The 25866-nt window shown below is 42.4% G+C and overlaps 1 protein-coding gene across 4 annotated transcripts in view; it reads right to left on the bottom strand.

The window, feature by feature from the left end:
* The window catches only part of XYLT1 (xylosyltransferase 1), a 170224-nt gene that overhangs the window by 64969 nt on the left and 79389 nt on the right, over nt 1-25866 (bottom strand). For all 4 annotated transcript variants that reach the window (XM_063414180.1, XM_063414179.1, XM_063414183.1 and 1 more), the window contains one exon: nt 19840-20365. In XM_063414180.1, the coding sequence (XP_063270250.1) occupies nt 19840-20365 (526 nt within the window). The remainder of the gene's footprint in view (nt 1-19839; nt 20366-25866) is intronic.

Below are 25866 nucleotides of genomic sequence, written 5' to 3'. Positions count from 1 at the left end.
GCAGGATGATCTTTAAGGTTCCTTCCAACCCAAAGCATTCTTTGACTCTATGACTTAACATTTGAGAGGAAATGTCACCCTTGGAAAGCCCCCCCCCCCCCCAAAAAAAAAAAAAAAAAAAAAAAAAAAAGAGGAAGACAGTATTTACAAGTGCCTGTGTCACACAGCCCTAAGAAGAAACTCAAATAAAAAAGATTTTCCAGCTCGGCTCTCGGGACAAACCCATTCTGAGCTCAGAGTCAAAATTTGTGGAGCCCAACCAGCTCATCACTGCAACCAGGAGCAGCTCCTGAGTGCACCAGTTCCATGGCAATACACCCAGGATAAAAGGAAAAGCAGCAGTCCTGTCTTTTATGGCTAACACATAGGTGTGAGAGTTTCCTCACTGTGTGGAGCCACCCTCCTCCCACAGAAAGCTCACTGCAGGAGGAGACACCTCATTCAGCTCCTTGGGGGGAACAGGTTATAGAAGGCAAGAAGTGAAAGGATTGAAATGAAGCATTTGTTTAGTTATCTTATCCACCACTGAATGTTGCTAAGGATGCTCCTGTCAACAGCCCCAAACTGATGAGAACAGGAATTTGTCATACAAGAGAAGTCATCCCACCACTCCCAAGAAAACTGATGACACACACCCAGACTGAAACATTTATAAAACCTCATTCACTATTTGCATTTTCTGAACAATCAACTACTGATTTAGGTGGCCTGAATCACACTCCAGAGGCTGCCACTCCTTTTGCTGCTGTTGGGTTACATCCCAGCAGGGACACCAGGGACAGCCTCACCACCTAAACCACGCTAAATCCAACAACAGGCTTTGGAGTCAGCTCTTCTCTGAAGAGCTTCACTCCCTTCCCTCCTGAAAAGCCTTTGGATTTCTTGTGCAGGACATGAAGAAAATGTAGAAAATGCCCTTATTTCAGTTCAGACTTTTCTGCCTCAAATCATCAGGAAGTTTAATCCTTCAAGGAACAGAAACTTGAAAGCCAATCAGTTACTAGGGAGCCACCAAGGCTGACATCAAACAAAGTAACAGTATCAGCATAACAAATAGTAAGCAAAATAGCAACAGCAATAGAAGTATATCAAGGCTTAGACTTCAAATGAGCATTTGAAGCAGCCTTTGCTGATTGGAGTGTCTGTTCCAGGGTGTTTGGAGACTGGCACGCTGTAACCTTTACACCATCTCCTCCTCTCATGCTCACAGCAAGAACAATCAATAAGGAGTGAAAACACAAGCAATTACACACACCTCTACTCCACATAACCTCCCAGGAGATACCATATACTGCTGAGACTACCAAGAAATGAATAGGTAGATAAAAGCATGTTTGTTACCTGCCTGATCAATGTTTTCCCTTTTTGTTTTACTGTGCTGTCATCTTTCAAGTCCTATGTAAAGTATCTCTTCCCTCAAATAATCTTAAGAAATTAACAGTTAATCATTACAATCAGCTGGTGTAAGGCCAGGACTAAGTTAATTTACACCATATGAGTATCTGGTCTGTTAACTCGAAGTTAATCCTCCCTTTGAGATTCCATTACATCTGTCTCCTATTTCTTGTATGTAGAATTGGAAGGACAGAGTCTGCCTTTATTCTCTGTTCAAGATAATTATGAACGTAGTGTTGGAATGAGACCAAAAAAGTAAAGACTTTCACATGTGTTTTACACAGCTAGTTTGAAAAGGTCAACTTAGGTACTGAGAATGAAGGCTGCACTAGTAAAGGCAAAAATCAACTCTCATACGTGTTCCCTGTGCCAACATGGTGCAAAATGGGAAAGTTTAGCCTCATGTTTCAGCTGGCACTTGCAGCGTGAGTGAAATTAATAGCAATTTCACAATACAGTCAAAAGAGAGAGAAAAGATAAATAGCACAGGTCTGTGCAGATTCACTCCAAAGCTGTCAGGATCTGCTGCATCCCTTTGAGTTAAACTTTACAGATTTCAAAGACTGCAGGGCTGGACTAAGCACTGCTCAGAATCTCACACTGTGGCAATAAAAGATGTGTCAGACATCAGATTTACATATGTGTAGGTACAATAAATACATATATGCCTTGAGTTTGTACACACTGGTAGATTAGCTAGGAAAGAGTGGGGATTGAAGCATTTAAAGTAAAACAGTGCACCTAAAAAAGAAGCTTCCCCCAGGGACAAATGCAGTTTCTCCACTCAGAGTTTTCAGCAAAACTATTTCTTGACACATAACTATTGTCAAATATCCTTTATGTCAAAGGACACTGGCAAGCAATGGTTTTGTCAAATGACCCAAAATACTTCTCATTTATCCCTATGAATAGTAACATATGAATTATTTTATAATTGATCAGCTTTTGTGCTTCCAGAAAGCTCCTGTGTACTCCTTCCTACCATATGTACTACGTAAAGGATCATTGTGGAATGTGAATAATTGTACTTAACAGAGAAGAAAAAAAGGAACAATCTTCTCTGAGTATATTGCTTGTCAGACAAAGGAACACAACATAATTATATTGTGACATTTCTACCAACAAATAGATTCTACTGTAAGCAATTAACAGTGGTTCCTTCAGCAGACTTCAAAAATGTAATTGTACAGTATGCTCAGCTACAATAATATCTGAATAATAAATGACACTGCACTGCTTGAGCTAGATTTTAGCATATACAGACAGGTTAAAACACAGGAGAAACAAGTGGATGTTAATTCTTGCACAGGCCACCATTACACCTCCAAACTGTTCATTAACATGGAAAATGTTAAGGGCATGAATATTCTCATTTTCAGAAAAAACAAGCACCAGTGACACTGAGTACTCTGGATCTAACTAAAATGGAGAATTTTAGTCTGTGCAGTGCATATAAAAGCCTATGTGTCTCCTCCTGGAGATGGGTGAGGTAGGGCTGGGCTCTCCTTCCTGGCTAGAATGCTTTCCAGGAGCTGCTTCTGATCAAGAGGGATTAGTAAAGATGTTTTAAGAAGGGAAAAAAAAAATCATCGGGCATTAATCCTCTAAACATTTCATAGCCAACATATCTTTAACTCAATCCCTCTAATCCAATTAGGGTGCCTTGAAAATCATATCTTGAATTCCATGCTTCATTGTGGGGGGTTCTGTGCGAGTGAAACATTGACTTAGCAAAGAGCTGCTGAGCACCTGCTCTGCTCCACAGCCCTGCCTGGGGCAGCCCAAACTCCACTGCAGCAGCACCAACCCTGAGCCACATCTGCCACATCTGTCAGGGTCAGCACCTCCAACATTCACCCCTTTGAAACAACAGGGAAAACAACGCTTAAAACGAAGTTTTTGCCAGCAAGGAACAAATTAGTATGAATTAACTGAGCTTGATTTTTAAAGTGTTCTCATGAAAATTGTTTGGACTGGTATTGATGAGGATGTGTATTCACACTTAAAGTGATGGGCAAAGGATGGAACAAAACAGCATAGACTTGTTGCTAAAATAAAGGACTTACACTCCATTACTCCATCACGAAATAAAAGGATGCCATTAACATACCACTAGAGGAAAACAAAGGGAAAATCAAATTGCCAGCATCAGAAAATGTTCAGCAAAAGCAACATAAAGTGATTCTTCTGTATTTCAATAGACATTACAGTTTTGTTAAAAAAATCCAATGTGCAGAAAACATCACTTTATTGACTAAATAAGTTACTGGCTGCTGTTAAAAGCATCTGGGGAGAATTTATATGCAAAATGCGTTCTCGCAATAGTACCATAATTTATAAACGAGTTATAAATTTCCCTCTGATTTTAACAAGTCTGTGATGCCCTGGGATGTCACTGAGCTGCTTAAACAGTAACTTGTAGAAGGGTCTTCTCTATACTGCACAAGAGGAGTTTGTGTGCAATGTCTGAAACAAAAAAATTCATGCTTTTTACAGACAAAAATAATAATGGAGATTATTTCTAAAATCATCTTACCTCTGCCCCTCAGGGTCTCTCCTCCCATTCTGCAACTCTTCATTTCATGTCAGCAGCCAGAGGTATTAAAGCACTTCCCATTCCCTGCCTCCCAGCACTGCTGCCTGTGTGTGGCAGGGTTTGAGCAGGACCTTGGCACAGGGAGGCTCTGCCTGTGCTCAGCTCATCCCACCCCACTGAATTTGGGGAGCCTGGCAGAAGGGAGCTGTGCATTAGTGTGGATCTCCAGGAATAACTTAATGGTGCAGCACACTGAGAGGCAGGGCACACATCCAAGTTGTTGTGCATTTTAATTAGGTAAAACAAGCGCTAAAAACTGCTTTGAAGGTCTAGGTGTAATCCAGCAGTTTTGGTTTCCCATATTGGGGGTTTTCTCCTGCCATCTCTCATTCATACACAAGCCATTTGATCATCTCTATCACAAGGGGAAGCTTAAAAGATAAAAATAAAAAAACTCCAAACTCAAACAACTTGTGTTGAGAGGTAATTCAGTTCCTCCTCCTTTAAAATGACAGAGCCCCAAACAAACTCATTCACAACTTGGCTTTTATGGTACAGTAGGGCATGAAAATCATCAACTGGCTGCAAAACTGCTAAGTAAACCTAATTTAGGAGATGAAAACGTGTGAAACGCAAGAAGCAGCTCACAGATTGTAAAATGACATGTTTATTTAAAAAAAGAGACCAGGAAAAATAAGAAATGTTGGCAGAGGATTGTAACAAGCCCGAGGCTCCCTGGCTGTGGGGTGGTCACACCTGCACTCCCAGGCTGGGGCAGGTGCTCACAGCCCTTGGACACCGGGCACCTCAGAGAGGGGAGCAGGAAAAAAGCCCCAGCAGGTTTGCTGCAGAAATAGTTCTGTACTTCACTCTGCAGAGGGGCAGGGCCAGCAGGGACCCCCATGGCAGCAGCTCAGCACAGAGGTACAGACCCACAGCACCGGAGAGCCAGCACCCAGTGAGGTCTCCAGCAAGGTCTCCTGTCACTGCAGCAGCTCTGCAAACACTCCTGTGAGGCTCTGCCCATCAGGAGCTCAGCCTCCTCACAGCTTAGGAGCTAAAATCCCCCAAAGATTATTTGTAGTTGAGCCAAGAAGAAATATTACTTGTTAAGGCAAGGAGGTAGTTAATGCGTAGTAGCAACATAACTTCATTCAGTTCGTCTGCTGAATTAATTCCAGCCCATCTACTCTGCAGCTCCTCTGAAATCAATGGAGAATGGACAGTGTAAAATCAGTATCAAAAGAGAGTTAGCATGTCTAAGCCAAATTCTGCTCATGTTCCACTTCTGAACAATTCCTGATCTATAAAAATGCAGATTAACTTTGAGCCTCCTTAACAATCCACCACTATGGCTAAAAGAATCAAAAACACCTGAGCTGCAATTTCTTTCAGATATAATTTAATTTCCCCTATCTTTATTTTGGCATTATAAGAATGATGAAAAATCTCTTCGTATTATTTCTCAAGACATGATTGCTAGAAGGTGAATTGTTAATCCACACACACACACACACATCATTCACTCTCACCCTTTCTTCTATGAGGCTGGACCACCTTCACCTTATTGTCACAGCAAGTACCATCTTCAGGAAAGAACACCTGATTTCTGGAATGACTTTTTATGTAAACTAATCCCATGTCTCCTGCTTACTGTTCAACAGTACAAGCTTCTTAAAACTGAAGATAACATCTGAAATAGAATGCCTGTGCTGGCAGCCTTTTTATTAGAACAAAATCATTTTATAAATCCAAAAAGTGAACCAGTACGGAAAAGTTTAATGTTATTGTAAATGAAGAAGTATTTAAAAGTAAATATTATACTTGACACTGTAATTACATTGCCCTAGAGTATAATCCCAAAAGAACACAGAGACCTTTTGCCAAAGGTGATTTGAGTGTTAATATGAAACTCAACGTGGGCTCATTTTAATTACATATGTGCCTGCTGAGAACATACGATAGAGTCCAAAAAGCTAATTCATTGTCAGCATGACAGCAGGACCTAATATTAAATCTTGCACACCAAGTAAATTTTCCAGATTACCAATTACCACACAAAAACAGGACACATTGCAAAAGTGGTGATCAGCATGAAAGCAAAAATACAAAAAAAGTATTGCCAAACAGAGCTCAGCTCTGGGCCAGCAGAAAATCTCCCAGCAGTTCATCCTTTTTTCTTCAAAAGCAGCAACATTCAGTTGGTTCATCTCTAACCCCACTGACACCAGGTTTGCACTGGCTCTCACAGCATTGATCCTCACTGGCACTGTGAAGTGTTGTCTGTAACACTCCTTAGCAATATATAACAGCACTTCAAGGTAGACTTTAGTGTGCTTTTTCATTTTTCTTTTTTTATACTTAGCCCTAAATTTTCTTCATTTAAAAGAAATTACTGAGTGATTTTGTGTTCTCTTCTCAAAAGTCCCTGACAGGTTTCTGGCACTGAAAAAAAACTGTTAGGAGTCAATTTATACCTCTTAATGCTAACAGGCATTTTGGTTTACTTCTAATTGTGGATAAATTCATGCATCAGTCAGTATTTTCTACAGAGAGTGCCTGGAGGATGAAGAGGAGAACCCAGAGTCACAAGGATGAGCTAACCCTGGGGAAATGAGATATAACCACAATTCTGAAGGCAGGAGAGACCCAGCCAATACTTCTAACTGCATCTTTACCTGCCCTTTTGTTGCTTTACTGATGCATTATTAATTAATAACTACTGAGCGTTCCCAACAGAGCATTTTAAATAACAGCTGAATTCCTTTATGGATGATTATGAATCATAAAATAAGTCTGCAATGTCCAAAGCAATAAACAAGCCCAGGTAGGGAGTCTGAACTGCTACAGAAACTGCCCTTTGAAGCTTGAGGTTTTAGGGATGCTAAATGTCTCCTGTGCAGTATTACACAACTTCCAGTTTAATCCAATTAGTCTGAAGAAATGTAGGATTTCCTCCATTTTGCCTCAGCATAGGCAGATGCTGTTTGAAAAGGGAGATGATGGCATTTTAGAAAAGCTGCAGGGTTGGTTTGGTTCACTGCTTTATCCAAATGGAACTACACCAATTTAGGGCAGCTAACAATTATAGTTCTCAGTTCTCAACTCAGATAATGAAAAGAAAATTGTCAAATCACAATTATTTCTCTGCAAGATTTATGCAAAGGATGAAAAATATTTCAGCAGCTCTGAAATGTATTATTCAGGGATGATGCAAGGTTTTCACATCCTACTTGAATTCTGGACAAACTTACAAAGTACTGAATGTGTACTTAGGGCACCTCTGTGGTATTGCAGCTGCATAGTTTTAGGTATAGTTGAACTAAATTTGTAATGCTTTAAGATGAAAAGTAATTTGGAGATTCTATTTATCCATAGGATAATTTTTTCTATCTCCACCTCAAAAAATGAAAAGCCTATTTGAATAAAATTCCAACATTCATTTTCAACAATATTGCTGCCTTTAAGGCAGAAAGGAACTCGCAGTCCTATTCACTCTTCACTAGATCTAGTTACTATCTGAATAAAGATTTCTCTTTTTTTTGCCTATAGACTATGCTTAATATTTCTTTCTGGTGTTTAAACTGGTACATCTTTCAAAGCAGACAGAATCTGCTCTCGATTCCCCAGACAAGCTACTACTATGCTTTTTCTTTCTGATATTTCTTTCTATCTTCTAATCTTAACTCTTCCGGTTTATGGTTCAGTCCTTCTGCAGGGATTCAGAGAAAATAGAAAGAATAACACCTTTCTGACTTTCAGATATTAAGATGGATCATTATTCCTCCTGATGTGTTAGAAGATATTTATCAGTTTGAGTTATGAGGCCTTTCTGACTGTGAAGACTTAAACATCGATTTAATGCCAACTTAAAGACTACTAAAAGTGTAGAAGATTGCATTAGATAAATAATTTAACAATAAAAGGTATATCAAGGCAGACATTATTGCAACCTTCCACCAATCAATTATCATTTTCCATGTTTATCCAACTGGCATCTCAAGGCCCTGCATATCAAATTGCCCAGACATACACTACACAACTGAAATAACTTCATCATTGAATAAAATTGCATAGCCATTAAAATTCTCTAATATCAAGATAGCTGACATTATGTTAAATATTGGCTTCAGTTCCATAGGGTAATAAATTTTGACCTAAATCCAATCTTTCATGGATAGCTGATTCATAATGAAAAATTACTGGTTTGTCACTTTACCTTGGGAAATTTATTGTGGAAACTAATATAGCACCAGGCAGCCTTTGAAATATATGCTAAGTAAAACCACAGTTCCCTTCCTAAGCACCCTGAAACAAAGCGAACAGATTTGGTCTGGTACAAAAAATATCAGACATAGTGATAGCTACCAGAAAAAGAGAGAAAGAGAGAAAAGAGAGAATTTTTCCTCCCTAAAGACACTTTTGTTCAGCAAACTCCCCATGGGAACTCAGGAAAAAAGCTGTATTTTTAAACAAAATTATTTTAAAGTCTCTTGATAAACAGGATTTAAAATCCACATAAATACCAAACTTACAACACCACCAGCCCCATTTTTCCTCTGCATGCATCTGCAATGGAGTTAAACACCTGGTCTGTACATGACACGAGCTGCCTGAGGTGTCCCAATGATGCATCGAGGAACAAACCCCAAGTTTCCCCAGTATTAATCTAGGACTTAATTTCTATTAGTGTTCCTATGGTTGGTCCATGATACAGTGTAATGGAGCATTAATAACTTCTAGAGCAATCACACTGCATCTTTCCTTTTGCTTCTTCTTGAAGTGATCCTTCTGCTTGGATTGGAATTCAGTAGAATTTTCTGAGTGATTTCAAGTTTGCATGTTAGTGGCTCCCTAAGATCACTGATTTATTTCCTAAAATTTTGCAAGCTGGAGCAATATAAAGCAAATATCATGGACAACACAATTGTTTGCATGTTTGGCAAATTATGTCTACAAATGGCCAGAAATGATTGAGAAAAATGAAAATGAGTGAACTTGTGTGCTAACTGCAGCCTTTTCAATTGTAAATAATGGAGCTGAATCTAGTGGGATTTCTCATTAAGATTTCCTTTTTGATGACCAGGTTGAAAATGCCAGAGATGTCTGAAGCTTCCTTGTAATATTCCTCATGAGCCTGTCAGAAGTGATTCTCTCATTTGTTTTTCAGGGATCTGCAAGGTAGAACATTTTCAGAATCAGAACTGCCGTACAACTGTTCTTATTCCCAAATTCTGGATGGATGGGCTTTCTTTGGACTATAAACTTCCATAGACTGGTTAAGACAACAATCCCTACCTCTTTATCTTTGCTTGCTCTGATAAGAACAAAATGGTCTTGTTTTTTCTCAGTGAACTTAAAATTTTGGTGATAGAGGTGCATAGAGACATTTTATGGTTCACTGATAAAGGTTACAGAATAGATTTACTGAAGTAAGCCATCACTTCAGAGGGGTCAGCAATGCCACTTTATTACATCAGTTAAACCTCTAGCCCACTTTGCTTTGAACACTTCACAGGAAGCTTGGGTTTGTGATCACCTCCTGGCAGAAAATTATAGATTTGTTTACAAAACCACATCAGCTCTGTGTAGCCTCCCTGTGCTCTGGCTTGGCAAATCCAGTGTGTGTTACACAGAAGTCTTTTCCTCAATGTCTCCTGGTAGCTCTCCTCATAATTAATTAATTAGGCTCAACCACACCTCTCCTTAGCCATTTGTTTCTCTGGCAAGGTGGTTGAATGAGCCAGGCTGGGTTCTCCTGTCCACCTTTCCCTTCTGGAGGGGGTATATTCCTCATATGCTTTTGAATAAATAACCAAAGGAAGTGACTGTCTCAAACAGAAAGAATGACTTGGGGATAGATCCTCAAACCTGCTCAGTGTCACAGTGAAATTCTTCCAAAGCACCGACACCTCAGTGCCATCCAAAAGAGAAAATACCAATGGGTAAAACATATATTGCAGTAAATTTCTCTTTTGAACTTCCCTTCTCCTCTCTACCATTCAGCAAATTGCCCAGAGTGAATCACAGCCCAGAAATAGATGAAGAACATGAAAATGTATGGTTCTGTTTAGTCATACTACTGTTGATCTCCGCACTATCATGCAGCACAGTAACACACACAGAGCTCTCAGTCTGGGAGTAGCAGGGTTTGCAATGCTCCACTGCACAGCAATCTCCATGGGCTGGCTGGAAGCCTTCATTTGCAATTAAAACCGCAGGTGAGTAAGCAGCCAGACTGCTTAAGCTGCTGTTTACAGCCACTCACCAACAAAGGTGCATTCTCACCAGCAGAAGTATTTCTCTTGCAGCTTCTAATGAGTTACAGAAATTAATCAAGACTTCAACAAAACACTGCCATTAGTATGGGCAAGGAAGTCTCCACAAAAGAGACACAATCGCCTTGCAACAAAGAGAATGCCCCAAGTCATTAAATTCTGGTTACACTGAGGGCTGCCCTGAGCTTCAGCTGAGCAGTGAGCTTTCCAAAGAGATTTGTAGAAAAAGATCCTTTTGTCTGACGTGGTGCTCTCTGACAGGACCTACAACTGCTGCAGACTCTTGGGGGAGATTTATGTTGGATATCAGGAAAAGCTTCTTCACCCAGAGGTTGGGCATGGCCCAGGCTCCCCAGGGAGGTGTCAGGGCTCCAAGTTCAGGGATTGTTTGGACAATGTTCTCAGGCACAGGGCTCTGTTTTAAAAGGCAACAAGCAATTCAGGACTTCAGAAGAAATCCTACAAATTTCACAATTTGAAAGCACATACAATTGCTATTCAAATTACTTTCCAGAAACTACAGAGTTTGAGTTATTAGACCATGATTTTCCTGCAGTGTAATTTTGCTTTTTGGCTTAAATCTTCCACGATTTTTACAGTACCATAAATGGGTGAGCACTGAACTCAAGATATGGTAGAGATCATTCAGCTTGCAGTAAGCCCTAGAAGAAAGGACTGAAAAATTCTTTGGCCTCCCTGGGGGCTGGTGAGAAAGCTAGAGAGGAAAAATGATGGACTTTTGCCATGGGCCTTTCAGTAGGGCCAGGACTTTGAACCAATATCTTATTTTATAGTAAAACTGTAAAATGCTCTAGACTTTGCTGTGCATTCAGCTGAGCCTCTTGGTTGCTCTGTTCCTCCTTACAAAGGTGCCAATCAGGAGCGACTTATTTGACACAACTAAGTGATAAATCAGTGATATTAAAATAGTGTGAGCGGTGAATCAGGGCTATTCACTTCTAACATGCTCTCAAACTATCAAAGACAAGCATTTACTTGGAAGACTAAATATACAATGAGCAATTTCAAAATCTTTTTCAAGGTTGCTCAGCTACAGATTCTTGTCATTCAATTTTTCTATGGAAGTCATGATTACCCACGGAGAAAAAAGATGGATGTTTTAAAAACTACCTTCTGCATAAGAAATATTTGCAACAGAAACAAATTATGGTTTGGAATCTTAAAATGGCAATAATGTCCTGTAAGGTTGGCTTCATGCCTAGATTGCTGGCATTTTAATTCAGAGTTAGATCTCTTAAACAACTCTTCCTCATTTCCAGAGGAAGCCATTACAAGCCAGTGATCTCATAAAGCTCAGTGACTCCTGAAATACATCAAAGAAATGTACCCTTTCAAAAACCTTCCTGAAACAGGGTGTATTCCCTTTAATTATATTTTTAATACTGTAACAAACTCTGTATATATTTAAGGCATTGTTTCAAGAAGCCACAAAAGAGGAGAATTCTTTGCCTCGGCACAGGAGGAAGAAATTAAATGTCAATACTTCCCCCCAATTATTTTAAAAGTAATATACTCAGTGCCACTGGTTTCAAACTAAACTGTGGCAGCCTTGAGCATCTGTTGCTAGCAATGCTAGCATGGCATTTCTGGAGCATAACACTTCCCCATTCTCAAAATAATAGTTCATCAAGCTGCAGATTCCCATGAAAACTGAGTATCTGCTCGGTACTGGTACTTGGAGAAGTGCAGTGGTTAGGAAGATAGAGCTGAATCTGTGCTCCTTTGTCCTTGGTGGCATTTTAGGCTTAAAACAAAAAGCAAATTTAAAAGCTGCCTGCTTACAATTAGTATGTTACACTGACACCTAACACGGTTTTGTTATGGTTGCAGTGTTGAATTAGGAAAGAATAACGTTGAAGCTGCTTGTGCAGGCTTAACTCCAGCTCAGACCAGCACTAATGTGCACAGCTGCTTGCTTAGCATTGAAAAAAATTAAGATAATTAGATGCCATGTTTCCTCTTCAGGGTCTGTCTACTAAAATCATCATAATGAGTCCACTCCAGAGGTCCAACAACCATTTTATATGAAAAACATTATGTATGAGAAAGAGTAGGGCTCAAGTTCTTCTTGTACAGGGGGAGGCTGGGTTTGGTGCTCTTGTTTTGGGTTGGGTTTCTTGGTCCTTCTGATTCTTCTCCCCACTCCCCCCAGCTCATACCTTTGTACCAACAATTTTCTTTAGCCATAGTTGTATTTGACTTTCCCCACCAACACTGTCCACACATTTCGGGATCACTGGGAAGCATTAACAATCACTTAAGTACTTTTCTTTCATCTCTGTACATACAGAGTAATCCTTATCAAAATATTCACTGAGCTTCTGCTACCCTCACGCTCTCTTCCCAGGAGGTTTGCAGCAAGGACACACTTAGCCATTATCCTCTCCCACGCTTGCCCACGCTCCCCCTTTCATTCTCCATAAAATGATAACATTTTCCAAAACAGAGCCTTGGTGAGAACTAGGACTGCTGACCATAAATTTTCCAGCCTTTCTGCCCCCCACTCCTTGTGTCATGTACTGCTCACAGCATTTCCTTGAGATGCCACGTGCCAGATGATTTCTGCAATTTTGCTCTTGGGGACCAATTCTGCAGCCTGCAGACCCACAGGTGATCAGACAGGCCTGACATGGAGAAATGTGTCCAGACAGCAGCATCACGAGAGAAAAACAAGAGGAACAGGCTGATTTCCTTCTCCCACTTCTAAACTTGCAGATGATCTAGACAGGAGCTATCTGTGTTTAAATGAAATGATTAATTGGCACAGACACCCAACAGTTTTCCCCTCACTGAATTTCTTCTAAAACCAAAGCTGTCTGTGCAAGACAGCGCTGACAGAGCCAGGCTGTGCTCATCACAGCCTTCTTTTGGGAGGAAGAATCCCTCACCTCTGCAATGCCACAATCTCACACATCCCTGAGAAACAGCAGTCCCGTTTTCTGCAGGACAGCTGTCCCCAGAGGTACAAGGAGATGGCAAAACAGTGTCATCCTTGTCTGGGATGCCACGAGGACATGTCTAGCAACTCCAGCTCCTTTACAAGATGTACACACATCTTCCTTCTGTAAAGAAACTTGTCCAGTTTCTGACCCACTGACCAGATCTAGTTTCTAAGGACAATTCATTCATGTGGCCCTCTGCCCAGGGAACAAATCAGCTGTGAGTAGGGGGAAGGGTTTTGTCAGCTCTTACACTGGTGCTGCCTCATCAGTCCCTTCAAAAGACCAGAGTGACCAGCAGCAGGGCAGGGCTGTGTCACATCCAGACTGCTGACAGGGGTCCCTGTGCCCTCTGGGGCTGTGCACTGACATGCATTTGCACCACTTAAATGAGAGACTGCATTCCTCATCCATGCAATGAGGTGGGGCCCATCTTCAGCCAGAACAGCAAAGTATCTTCTCATTCCTTACACCCCAGTTTGAACTATCCAAACTTGTACATGTGCCCATAATGAAAGTTAATCTGAGAATCACTGGCAACACACAACCTTCCTGAGATCTCATTCTTCTCCTGACAGTGCCACAGCCTCCCTGATTTTATTAAGAGTTGGTTCTGCTTCACACACATAAGGGGAGAGACACATCACCTATTTCATAAATTCATTTTGCCTAAAATGCAAGTACTGAATCTTGAAATGGCCCTTTATAATGAAAGCAGTGCTGGAACCATGGTTTCCAGAACAGAACACAATCTCTGTACACGGTGTAATTACATCCTAGCGTTCTGCAGAATACCAGTGCATGGCTTAAATGCTATTAATTGTAAGCAGTTTTGTTCCACAGGATGTTGTTTGCTGATAACTACTCAATTAGGGTTATTTTGCAATTAGTCTACTCACAGTAAATTTACTGCAACCAGAGTCATCTGTAGTGCAGCAAATTAAAATGCTGTCTGGGCTGCATGTGCAGTGGCTCTTACATGCTCCTTAAACCGTGTATAGCTCACCACAGTGATTCTGTCACACTAACAGATTAACACACAGGAAAGCAGCAGCAGCAGCCAATGTCATTTGGAATCCTGAAACCAGCAGAAAAAGACAAATCTGGGGTTCAATGATCTGTAGATCAAACCCAGTGAGTCCAAAAATGCACTGCCAAAACCTTAAAAGCTAAACAAACCAAGCATTTATATGTCACTGTGTGCATACACATGCATATTGAGCAGATGAAATCCTCTATTTGCTTCATTACAGCTCCCATTCTTTTAAAATTCTGTAGAGGATGCTCTCATTTCCATACCTTGAAGAACAGCTCTGCTCCACTCCACCAGTATTTGGCATCCTGTGTCTGATCCCCTCCCTTTCTGCGAATCACACCTCATTCTGCTGACTGCTTTGAAGTCATCACATAAGAACATTATGGACATCCAGATTGCTATTACCTGTGTATTGTTCAGTAAGCAGAGCTCCAGAGCCCTTTTCTCTCAGTTTGAAAACTGAAAGGTTGTATTTTTTTAAAATAAAATGGAAAATTTTCTTCCCAGCAGCCTCTAAGAAGCTGAAAGCACTTGCTTCACTGTGCTGCCAGAGCAGCATTATCAATAAGCAACCAGGGAGAAGGCAGTCTGGTCTCCAAAAAAACTCTTTCAGTGCTGAAAAATTATTTGGAATGAGGGAAGGCTGATTATTTTCCTGCTTTATTTTAAGTTGGGTTTACCCCACAGGGACGAAGGTAGCGGGAAACCTGTTTGATTTAAAAACTAAGAAAAGACAACAGAAACACCCACAGGAAATAAATCAGGATCACTTGAGGCTCTCTCTTTCCTAGGGACTTTTCATTTGCTAGAACTACATCTTAGAAAACACTTCTCAAAAACCTCTGCTATGTACCTTGGTCTGTCTAGGGCCATACATCCCTGTCAAGAATAAAACCAGCTGGGTAATTAATGATAAGGATCAGACCAGAGTCTCCCCTGGGGATGAGGCAGGTGAGAGAAGCTGGCCCAGAGGAGGCCTGGAGCAGACACCACCTGGGACTGTGCCTGTGAGGACTCCTGAGCTGGTGGCAGTGGCCAAGCAGGAATTGTGCTCTGTGTCCACTGAGCAGCCCTGCAAGGCAAAGGGTGCAGAGCTGCAAACCACCACGATCCACATGGAAGTGAAAAACAGAGAACTCGGGGACTGAATCCAGCCACTGGGTCAGCAGTGAGGCTTTTTTATCTCAGGAGGAGGACAGGCAGTAGAAATCACAAGTTCAATATTGAAATGAGGAGTTCTGTAATTGCAATTGCAGTGCTGCCCATTGCTGCTGGGCAGGGTCAGGGTCACAGTGTCTCAGTGGCCAGTAATACTGGAGTCTGAGAGGGGGTAACATGGCACAGATCAGGTCACCTGTGCTTTGTCCAAGGGGATTTTGTCTAGGTACAGAGTGATGGGTATTTTAGAGACAAGAATTCTCATTTTAACTTCTGCTTCTTCCCAGCACCTCTGCACAAGAGGAGGAGCATGCATGATGATGGACAGGAAGGGAGGCAGCTGGCTCGCATTCACCAACAGCTTTGGTGAGCAGAAGGGGGTCTGGCACAGCAGGAGAATCAGTGTCTGTAGTCTGGCCAGGACAGGACTAGGCCAGAGGTGGCCCCAGCAAGGAAACAGCTGCCACATTGTCCACAGGCTGCTGATCTCTGTGCCATGTCTCCTGAGACAAAAGGAACTCCCCAGAGGATGCCTGCAGGTATCTTCTCCTCAACCTGCACAGGACTGGATTTGCTATTTCCTCATCTAACCTTGTGCTGAACCTACACGTTCCCTCTTACATTTGCTGATGCATTTTCCCCAAGACACACTTCTACAAAGGCCAAACATTCCCTTCTGAGTGAAGGGAGGCTTGCAAGCTGCCCATTGCCCTGCTCTGAGCCGTGGCTGGGTAAGGCTGCACCTCTGACACCAATCCCCTGTGCCACAGCATTTGTGCCCTGTTTTTAGTACCAGCTTGCAGGGAATTGCCAGCTCACCTGCTCTGCAAGTCAGGTGGCTGGGGAAGGTGCCATGTCCTGTTGTACTGCTCCAGCAGCAATGCCCTCTGAGGGACTGCAGCCCTCACGGAAATAACACCTGCACATCAGACAGGGGACAGCACGCTCTTGATTCTAACAATCCTTTCTTTTATCACTGAAGATCCTGTAATCAGCTTCCTCTGCCTGTTGCCTTTGGAAACAATAAGACAATTTAAAAAGAAACAGCTTGTATGATCCCGTTCCCGGTGATAACCACTGAAGTGAATGTATCACTTAACATTTCTGACAACCCAGCTGGATGGAGCCCTGTCCATGATGGATAGCTACACTTAGCAGCGTCATGGTTTTGATCAGCTGAGACAAGATCCAAGGGGATTAAACGCTGGATGACATCTCAATGGAAACCACAGCACTGGGAACACGTTTATATGTTGGGATAATGGATGAATGTGCTGCTCCAATGCATAAATATTTATACTTCACAGTTGTGCTGAAAACAGACAGGAAACCTTTGTTCAAACCAAACTGACGGGAACAACACTCACATGCTGAATACAGACTCAGACCCCAGATGTCTGACTGCTGCTGAAAAACACCAGATCTCTTCTTTGATACATGGAGTGCCAAGGATGCATCTCCCCTACCAGCAATCCTACCAATGGAGTGTCTCACATCCCCAAAAGCTGATGTCCACAAACATCTCCTATGAGCAAGCTCAACTCCTCTCAAGGACCAACAGAGTTGATGAAGTCGCCTTTCATGAGGGATGGAGTCACTCTGTGAGTGAAGAATAGCAGTATTTATGTTCTACAGTGGGAGGAGAGATATGAGACCATAACACACTGAAACTCAATGTATCTTTAACAGGGCTATAAAATTCAAATTATGTACATACAAAGCCTTCCAAAAGGCACTGGGCACTTTCAGTTCTGGGATTCCCTCATGTCTGTCTTGACACTTCTGTATTCAAACATTTGGGAAATGACTTCAAGGTCTGGATCTCCTCCTTAGGTTTGGTGGCCTAATCTTTTTGTGCACTGGTGCTGCTCCCTGCATTAGCAACTCGTGTCCCATTCCATATGCTGCTGCATTACCCCTTCCCCACAGCAAAGCTCCCAAATCTGCTCTGGAGCAACCTCATACAGAACACAGGATGTCCAGACTTTCTGCCAAGGAAATCTGGCAGCTGAAGTGGTTAACTTCAGCTGTCAGCATGGGCAGGAGGAAATAACCTTGAGGCAAAGAAAAGTCAACATTTTCCACATGTATCCATCTGGCTAGGCTAACATGTCTCTCAATTATTCTTTTTAAATAAGTGTCACCACTTAAAATAAAAAAACTAAATGAAACTCTAGCTCAGCAAACCAAAAAATTTTAGACACAATCTTTTTGCATTTTTAATGTGGTATATATCCATACCACATAGGTTTTTCCTAAATTAATCACATTTGGACATTTTCATCATTTTTCTAGTCATATTTGTAGCTCCCAGTTTTCCTGAGAATTTTACTCTGACATTACAATGGAAGCATTTATACCAATGTGCTATGTACATATATGCTGAAAGGCTTCAAGTGTAAAATGTGACACTGTTCTTGGTTTTAAGACCACACTATTATCCTGACTGCAGGGTGTAAGAGATAAATCCTGTATTTAGAAAAGAAGCAGCAAATATTTCTTGAGAAACCTGTTTTTAAGTATGGCAGTTGTTTAAAACTTCTGGAAAGTCACCCTGCATCCCTGGGAGACAGATTACCAAGCAGGGAATGGATCCATAGGTGTGTGCAAATTGCACAATTGCAGTGTCCACCCACACTAAAACACCTTTCCAGCTCTGGCCAGGGCATCACTTGCATATTTGTATATGGAACACATTTACCTACACAAGATTTATAGCATTGATTCCACTACTAAGACATCTTCTTGATCTCAAAAGTGTAGGACAGTGTGAGCTCCCTCAGCTTTCCCACAGGCCACAGCTGAGTGCCCTGCCCTTAGGGAAGAAGGGGAAGAGGAGGGAAGGGAGAGCAAGTTGATGCTCATCACAGAGGGTTCCACCAGAGGCACCTCAGCTGTGCCCAGGGGTTCTCACTGATGCTCACCCTGTTACTGATGTCTGCTTTTGCTCAGTTTTCAACTCTCTACTGTTCTCTTGTCTTCCCATCAACTTCTGCTGCCTTTACTCTTCCCTTCTTCCCCCTGAACACCATATCTTCTGCCTGCTCCATTAATTCTTGTCTCCAGTGTCTGCCCACCCTGCTTAACAATTTGGAGTATTACTATGATAGGAAAGGGAGAAAAAACACCAAGAGACATGGTAAAGAACCAAAACAAAACAGTCACAGATGCACTGGGGTGGGGAATGGGGGTGCTCAGACCATTCATCCTGGTAAGATGCACCATCTCAATTAAAAGGCTGAGAATCTTGTTACAGGGAGCTGTGCTTTTTTGGATACATTTTCTGGGGCAGCTCCTCTTTTTCACTGTCTGTACAGGAAATTTAACCTCCTAATCTCTGTAATAGCAACACTATCCTCTCTACCACACTGAAATCACCCTGCAGTAACCACTTTGCTTTGTGATGGTGCAGTAAACAAGCCATTAGAGGATGTTCCCAATGAAAGGAACTAAACATCCCCTGGTTCCCATGGATCCCCATGTTTATTGTACAGTCTCAAAGCAAGACCTATTCTCTAGTTTATAAATCCCCTCTGCACTTTCAGGTTGTATAAAGAAGGTTCTATGTATCCTGTGTCTGGGCTGGAAGTGCCAATTACAGGGTGGGGACTCTGGACTGTTGTATAAACAAATGCTGCTGTGAATAATGCTGCTCCTGATCAATACCCACCTTGATCAACTGATCAATGCTGTTTTATTTTAAAGGCACTTTACTCTAAGGAGAGCTTATAGTTGGATGAACGGTGGCACTTGAAGCACTTTTTGAAAAGTAGAAAAAGGTCAGCTCAGACCTGGAAATTGATAGCAAGCTGAGAGGTAACTCGTGATCTGAGGGCATGGAGAAACCAAAACAACAAATCAAAGCTTGGCTCAGGTCAGCAGAGGTAACTGACTCTCCAGCAATGATTTTGAAAATAACTTTTGCTGATTGAAGAACATTAAAAATAGAAGTCAGTCACAAAACTGGATTTTCCTTGTGCTTTTGGAATTTTTTGTGTATTTCTGATAATTACCTGGGGTTATCAAAATGCATAGGACTCCACTGTGACAGAAAAATAGCCATATGGCCATACCAGCAATGCCATTCATGTATTGGTTAGCATAAAGCTCCAAAATTCACAATGGCTGTTCTCTGATTACCAAAAAGCACACAACTCCTGCACAGCATAACAAGATTTTGACTATGCTCCTCTGTGTCTGAAGATTAAGAACTACAAGAAACAGGAGTAGCAGCTGAATACCTAGATCACATTGTGCAATAAAAATCTGGTGGAAGTGAATTCTACAGGAATCCACCAAGCATCTTGTGACATCCACATAATTCCCTGTTAAAAACATCCTCAAAGCCTCCCTTGTTTTCAAGGGAGTCCATTACACATTCCTGCAATAAAGCCACTTTTGTGGTCAGAAGGCCATTCCAATCACACAGAACGCTTCCCCCAGGACAGAGTGTCACTCCTCCATCTCCCAACTTACCCTCCAGGGCACAGAAGCGTGTCACCTGCTCCGGCATCAGCTTCCCCAGCTTGTGCTGGCAGTAAACGTCCGCGATCTCCTGGCGGCACTGCTGGGACTTGGCGCGGGACATGGCCGAGATCGCCTCCTTGCCCGTCACCTCACACTTGGGTGGTTGGTCGTATTTCAGCTCAGGGGAGCTGTTCTCCATTTTTTGGATAAGTTGGTGCGTGGGAAACCTGTCAATCTCCTTCAGACTGTTGCTGTTGCTGCTGTTTTTTCCCAGGTGATCGCTGAACTGCACCACCTCGTTGGAGTTCTTCGCCAGCAGCAAGGTCTCCTTCATCTTCTCCTCTTCCAGTTTCTTTCTCAAGTGCTCCTTTTGTTTGCTAAGGGGTTTTTTCACCAGTTCAGACTGGTGTTTTTGCCTCTGAGTCCTGGGAGCAAAGTTACTGTTATCAATAGTTTCAAAGTCCTTGGGGACTGAATTTTCATTATTGCTGTCTGTTCGCATTTTCTCTTTCGGTCGGTGGGAAAAATAGCCATCCTATAAATGGGGAGAAAAATTATACTCATCTTACTAAAACAGTCACATCCCATGCATTACAGGCATTTCTTACATGAAAACACAGACCAATTACAATGCAACATACTGCAGAAAATCCCTGTGCTGGGGTTTGCAGCAGGCAGGAGCTGAGAGGCCTCTGGGGTGCCCAAGTCACCTGCACTGGCATCGCTTCTTCACTGGGCCACAGTCCAAGCCCTGTCTCAGATGGAGCAGGGAGGTTTTACACAGGTTTGTGAGCAGTGATTAACCAGACACTTCACCCTGACAACATTAAATATCCATGAGAAAACAGACACAGGTTTCAAGGGAGCAAAAGCAGGTTCCTCCATGCTTTCTTTCACTCCTCGTGATTAACAATCACAGTTTGGAATCCCAGAACTGCCTTGGTGCTCACCTCACTACAGCCTGAGCTTGCTTTCAGTGAAGTAACTGCTACAAAACAAATCCCTCCCAATTTCACCCCCTTTTTTGAGTTCCTACGGGTTTGAACCCTCCCTGGGAAGGTCAGAGTCAGGCTCAGGTGTCAGCTCTTAACCATCATGTTCCTCCTCTCAATACTCTTAGATAAAACAGCCTATAACTTTGCAACATTCAAAATCTATCATATAAAGGAAAAGGAATAGGCCATGTAAAATACTTCTCTGCATCAGAGTGGGTGAGGTTGAGCTGCCTTTGCTCCAGCTATGGAAACTTGTAGGGGACACAATTTTTAGCCCCTTGGACATGGAAATATCTCTGTCTGCAATAGTGAACACTAGCAGATAAAATCAATGATGAATGGTTATTAAAACATCTGAAGACAGGAGTAAAAACTTCACAGACTTTTTGAGTCTGTCCTGTTTCCTTTCCACTTGTGAAACACCTAACCCAAAATCAGAGACTGGGAAATGACAGCATCGCCAATGATGACGGATGGGAGCATCTTTCAGCACCTATCAACCACATTTCGTATTCAAAACATTTTATCAGCATGAGCTAATTGTTTCTCACACCTCTTCTGGGAGGAACTATTTAACAGTCAGGGTTTGCAGAGAGAGGAGAGGGAGATAATGACTTATCCCAGGCCATGCAGGGAGTCAGTGCCAGTTTGACCTCAGAAGCTCGGCAATGGGAAATATTTGAATAGTTAATTCATTAGAAGAAGTTGTTTAATGAGTGAATAAAGTGATTCTGTCTCCATGAAAATGCCTATTTTGCAACTATCTCAAGATGTCAGACACAAATGAATGCAAAGGAGTTTAAAAACAAACCCCAAACCAGACAACAACTGACAAAGCAAAATCCAAACATTTTTCAAACAAACAAAATACTTATACTTTGGGGAAAATATTCTTTTAAAAAATAAACTTCTACCATATAAGGGAAAGCGTGAAATCGATTTCTTTTCTCGAACTTTAAGGAAAAAAATAGCATTTATACAGAAACACAGGTTCATTTAAGTAGAAAAAGACTTTCAGGATCATGAAGCCCAACTATTAATTCAGCAGTTCACCAATTCCACCACTAAACGATGTCTTCTAGTGCCACATCTACACAGCTTCTAAATCCCTTCAGGGATTTAAAGGGGTGATGCCACACCTTTCCTCAGCAGCCTGTTCCAGTGCTTGACAACACCTTCCATGAGTAAATTTTTCCTAATATCCAATGTAAAGCTTCTCTACATATCTTGGCAACATTCTCCCTCACAGGCTGACTCTTGCTAAATGATTTTTGTCTTCAAATTTTAAAAATAAAATTCTAATCTGTAAAGCAAATGCTTGTTGATAAAAGGGAAAGGAAGGAAGAGATGTTTGCTATTGGTTCTTCACAGTAATTCTTATTACCCACAAAGGAGATGCTGGCCTGCACCAGAGCAACAGGCACTCACCTCCCCTGTCCTGGGGAGTGCAGAGCCCTGCCCTCACTCTGCCCTCCTGCTCCTTCCAAACCTCTCTGGAGCACGACAAAGCACCAAAAGATGAGGTGTGGGCATGTTCTTGTTTCAAACAGCATCTGACACTACATTTATGTGAGGTTTCCATGGGAATCTTTGCTCTCCAGTTTCCCCCCCTGCAGCAGGAGTGCTGGACAAGCTGTGCAGTCCCCTGGCACTGCCAGAGGCTGCAGCTCCAGCCACTGCAGCAGTGATCCCACCACGCTGGGACAGAGCACGGAGCTGTGGTGAAACCTCAGCAGAAAAAGGCAAAGCAAACAGCAGATTTACTGGTGTACAGGTCACCTCTTTAAACTATTTTCCTCCTTCAAGTGCTTTGCCCCCTCTGGGAAATGCTTCCTCAAGACTTACATGCCGGAATCTGAAAAAAACAAATTAATTCTAAATGCTTCCAAGGCAGACACAAAATGAAGCTGGGCCACAACTCTTCACTGCCTGCAGGGACAGTGAACACCATAAAAACCCCCACCACACAGGGTGCCTGCAAAGACATCTCTTTGGGAGGAGCAGGGACTAAAAATAAAGCAGGGTCTGTACAACAAGTGTAAAACCAAGAGCTATAGATATACATTGAAACATAAGGACATGTCACAAATACCCCAACTGGAAAGTCAAACCCAGCCTCACGCAATCTCACACCTGTTGGGGCAAGTGTTAAATGCCACAAAACCTGAAATCTCCACCCACCTTTGATCTGCGCTTTCCTCTCGATGGCTTCCAGCAAAGCCAAGCGTGATTTTTACAGTACAATGATTTCTAGATAGGCTCCACACGTGAGAGCAGAACGTACACGTCTGCAGTGCAGAGGAAATGAAAGTCAGCACTCTGAGCTTACAACAGCAGCAGCTGCTCTAAGCTGTGTGCTCATTTGTGAAGTTCAGGGGTGCAAGCAGAAAGCAGCACATCAGGTTTTCAGCTGGCTACAGGGAGATGGGTTTTACTTGCTCTGCAATACTTTATGTTTACAGTGCTGGATTAATTGCAGATTTTATTTGTCATGGATGTGAAAGACATTCAAGACAGGGCAGAGTCATCTCACAGAAAGATGATCTTGAAACCAAGCAATCCCAGTTCTGACAGTACCATGGGACATATTCCAGGTTCACTGTCTGAATCATCATTTTTTTCAACTTTTATCAAGTATTTGTTAGCAGCACCTCCTTATCTCTGTGCTTGCAAATCACTGAAAAAATGGAAGGCCACACCAGGACAAAACAAGAAGTGTAAGCCTAATAATACAGCCCGTGTGTCCACAGCCAAAGATGAAAGCAGTATTTTCAAACCAACAGCTAACTCTGCTACTGAAAGCACTACTTTGGTCTTTGCAATAGAGCATCTCTCTCTACGCACAGACCAGAAGAGGCTCTATCCAAAATCAACTCATTTGAGAGGCTACCTTATTAAATTACTCAGTATTAAAGGTGTCACACACAGTATGTGCCACCCAAGAGCACATATTTCACCTGTGCCCTTCCTACAGTCCTAACCTTTGTCAGATTAAAGCCACCCCCTCTCATCCAATCACTCCATGACCCTGCTAAAAGCCCCTCTCCAGCTCTCTTGTGGCTGCTGCAGGTACTGGAAGATGCTATAAGGAAACCTCTGGAGATTTTGCAGCACTGTATTCTCAAGATGAAGTGTGACACTGAGGATGTCTGTCACAGAACACAGGCCTAAGAGAAGGACTGGCACAAGCAGAAGTGTTCTGTCCTAACTTTACTTGGTTCTCAGAAGACACAAGGAGATGTTCACTGCTGAGTACTGAGTGGCAAAAGCCCTGGCAGGGAGAGTTTTAATGACTGTGGGGCCTCTTCTGAGCGTGTGCACGCTGCAGTTCAGGAATAAAAAACAAATACTCCAAAACTGGGAAAGAACATTCTGTACCCAGGAGTGTGCATGAGATCACTGCCAATTACATACTGATTGCCATTGATGCTAAAAATAGTATTATAATATTAAAGCAAAAATAACATTTTAAGCTCAGAGCCATTTTATGTAATGTGAGAATTTGAATTCTGCTCCAAATTCTGCTCCCTGTTGAACACACAGATTTTAATTCTCCAAACTCCACTTCTGGTGTGTTTTATTAAAGTTTGTCAGACACAGTGTATGCTCTTTGGTGTATTAGCCACTTTATGTGCAGTGATTGAGGGTCTGGGGCTTAGGTACTCTGAGCTTGATTGAATTTCCTGTTCCATCTATCTCAGGAGGGAAAGCCTGGGTTTCTGCAGAGACTTTGCAATCTACTGAGAAAACCACGGAATAAATTGCTGCTGTCACCTACTGAAGACCCTCCTCTTCCCCTTCTTCCCTACTGCAGACAGCTGCTGCTGCTCACTGCACCTAGCACAAGTACCAAGAACTTGGAAGAACTTCACAGCTGTCTGTAATGACAAATGGCTTTTAATGACAGCCTGTTAACACTCTCAGAGGCTTTTGCACAACCCACACCAGTTCAGCCAGACCTCAGGGAAGTTCACACACCTGCAGACTGCCTCTCTTCACATTTTGCTTACCTACATTTGCATCCAAGCTAAGCATGTTCAAGCCTAAACTTGCATTTGGGGTTACCCAGGTTAAAAACTCTCCTGAACTCTTTCAGGTACAGCTCTGTATCCTGCGTGCTGAAGGCAGGAGGTTAAAGATAAAGACCATGGCTCCAGTACTGGGCACAGGAAACCTCCAACAAGCCAGCCCCTTCTCAGTGGGGCATCCCACTGCAGGATCAGAATACACTGCAAAGCCATTAGGCACAACTCAGGGTGTCCCACTGCCCCTGGAAGGGCTTCCTCTGCCAACAGCCTGCATTAGGCAACAGGACTGGTAATTTTTGCAATACACAAACAGCCAGCACTAGACCAATTTCAAATCTGCTTTCAGAGAGAGAACATACTGTGCATTTCTATCACCAGAGACCCAATCAGCAGACAGGGGTGCCCCAGCTCTGCAGACAGCAAGGGCTCACAGACTGTGGCTGAGGGATCCAAGCAGAGCCCACAGTGTGCAGGCAGGCACTGCTCCAGCATCCCCTGCACACACCTGCCAGGCACAGGAGCTGCAGGGCTCCTTCTGCAGAGGCTTTGCAGGGAACCTAAAAGAAAACCCTAATCAGTTCACAAAGGCACACAATAGGAGCCTGCATTTATCTGCCAGAGGTGTTCACTGCATTGTGCAGAGCACTTCCTCCTGACAATAAGAAAATGCTCCCTTCTTAGGAAAAGCATTCACTGTACGTTTATCAACAAACTCCTATAAATACCATACAGATGGATGGACCATGTGCAACCAAGCCCTGAATGGCAAATGTTCACAGTTACACTTTATCTGGCAACTCATTTTCTCCCCAGCATGGAAGGATTTGCTGTCTTTTTGTACTGAGAACATATTGTCATATTCTTCCTCTGGCAAAGCTTGGTACCTCAAAGACACAAAAACAAACCAGAAATATGCACATGCACACACAGAGCAACAACAAAACAGACCTTCCTCTAAATACAAAGCACTGGACATGCTGGCCTTGCGGACCAGCTATAAATCAAACACCTGT

The sequence above is a fragment of the Prinia subflava genome, chromosome 17 (assembly GCF_021018805.1).
Source record: "Prinia subflava isolate CZ2003 ecotype Zambia chromosome 17, Cam_Psub_1.2, whole genome shotgun sequence".
NCBI lineage: Eukaryota > Metazoa > Chordata > Aves > Passeriformes > Cisticolidae > Prinia > Prinia subflava.
The sequence above is the reverse complement of the archived record's forward strand: the minus strand, read 5'-3'. Positions and strand labels throughout refer to the sequence as shown.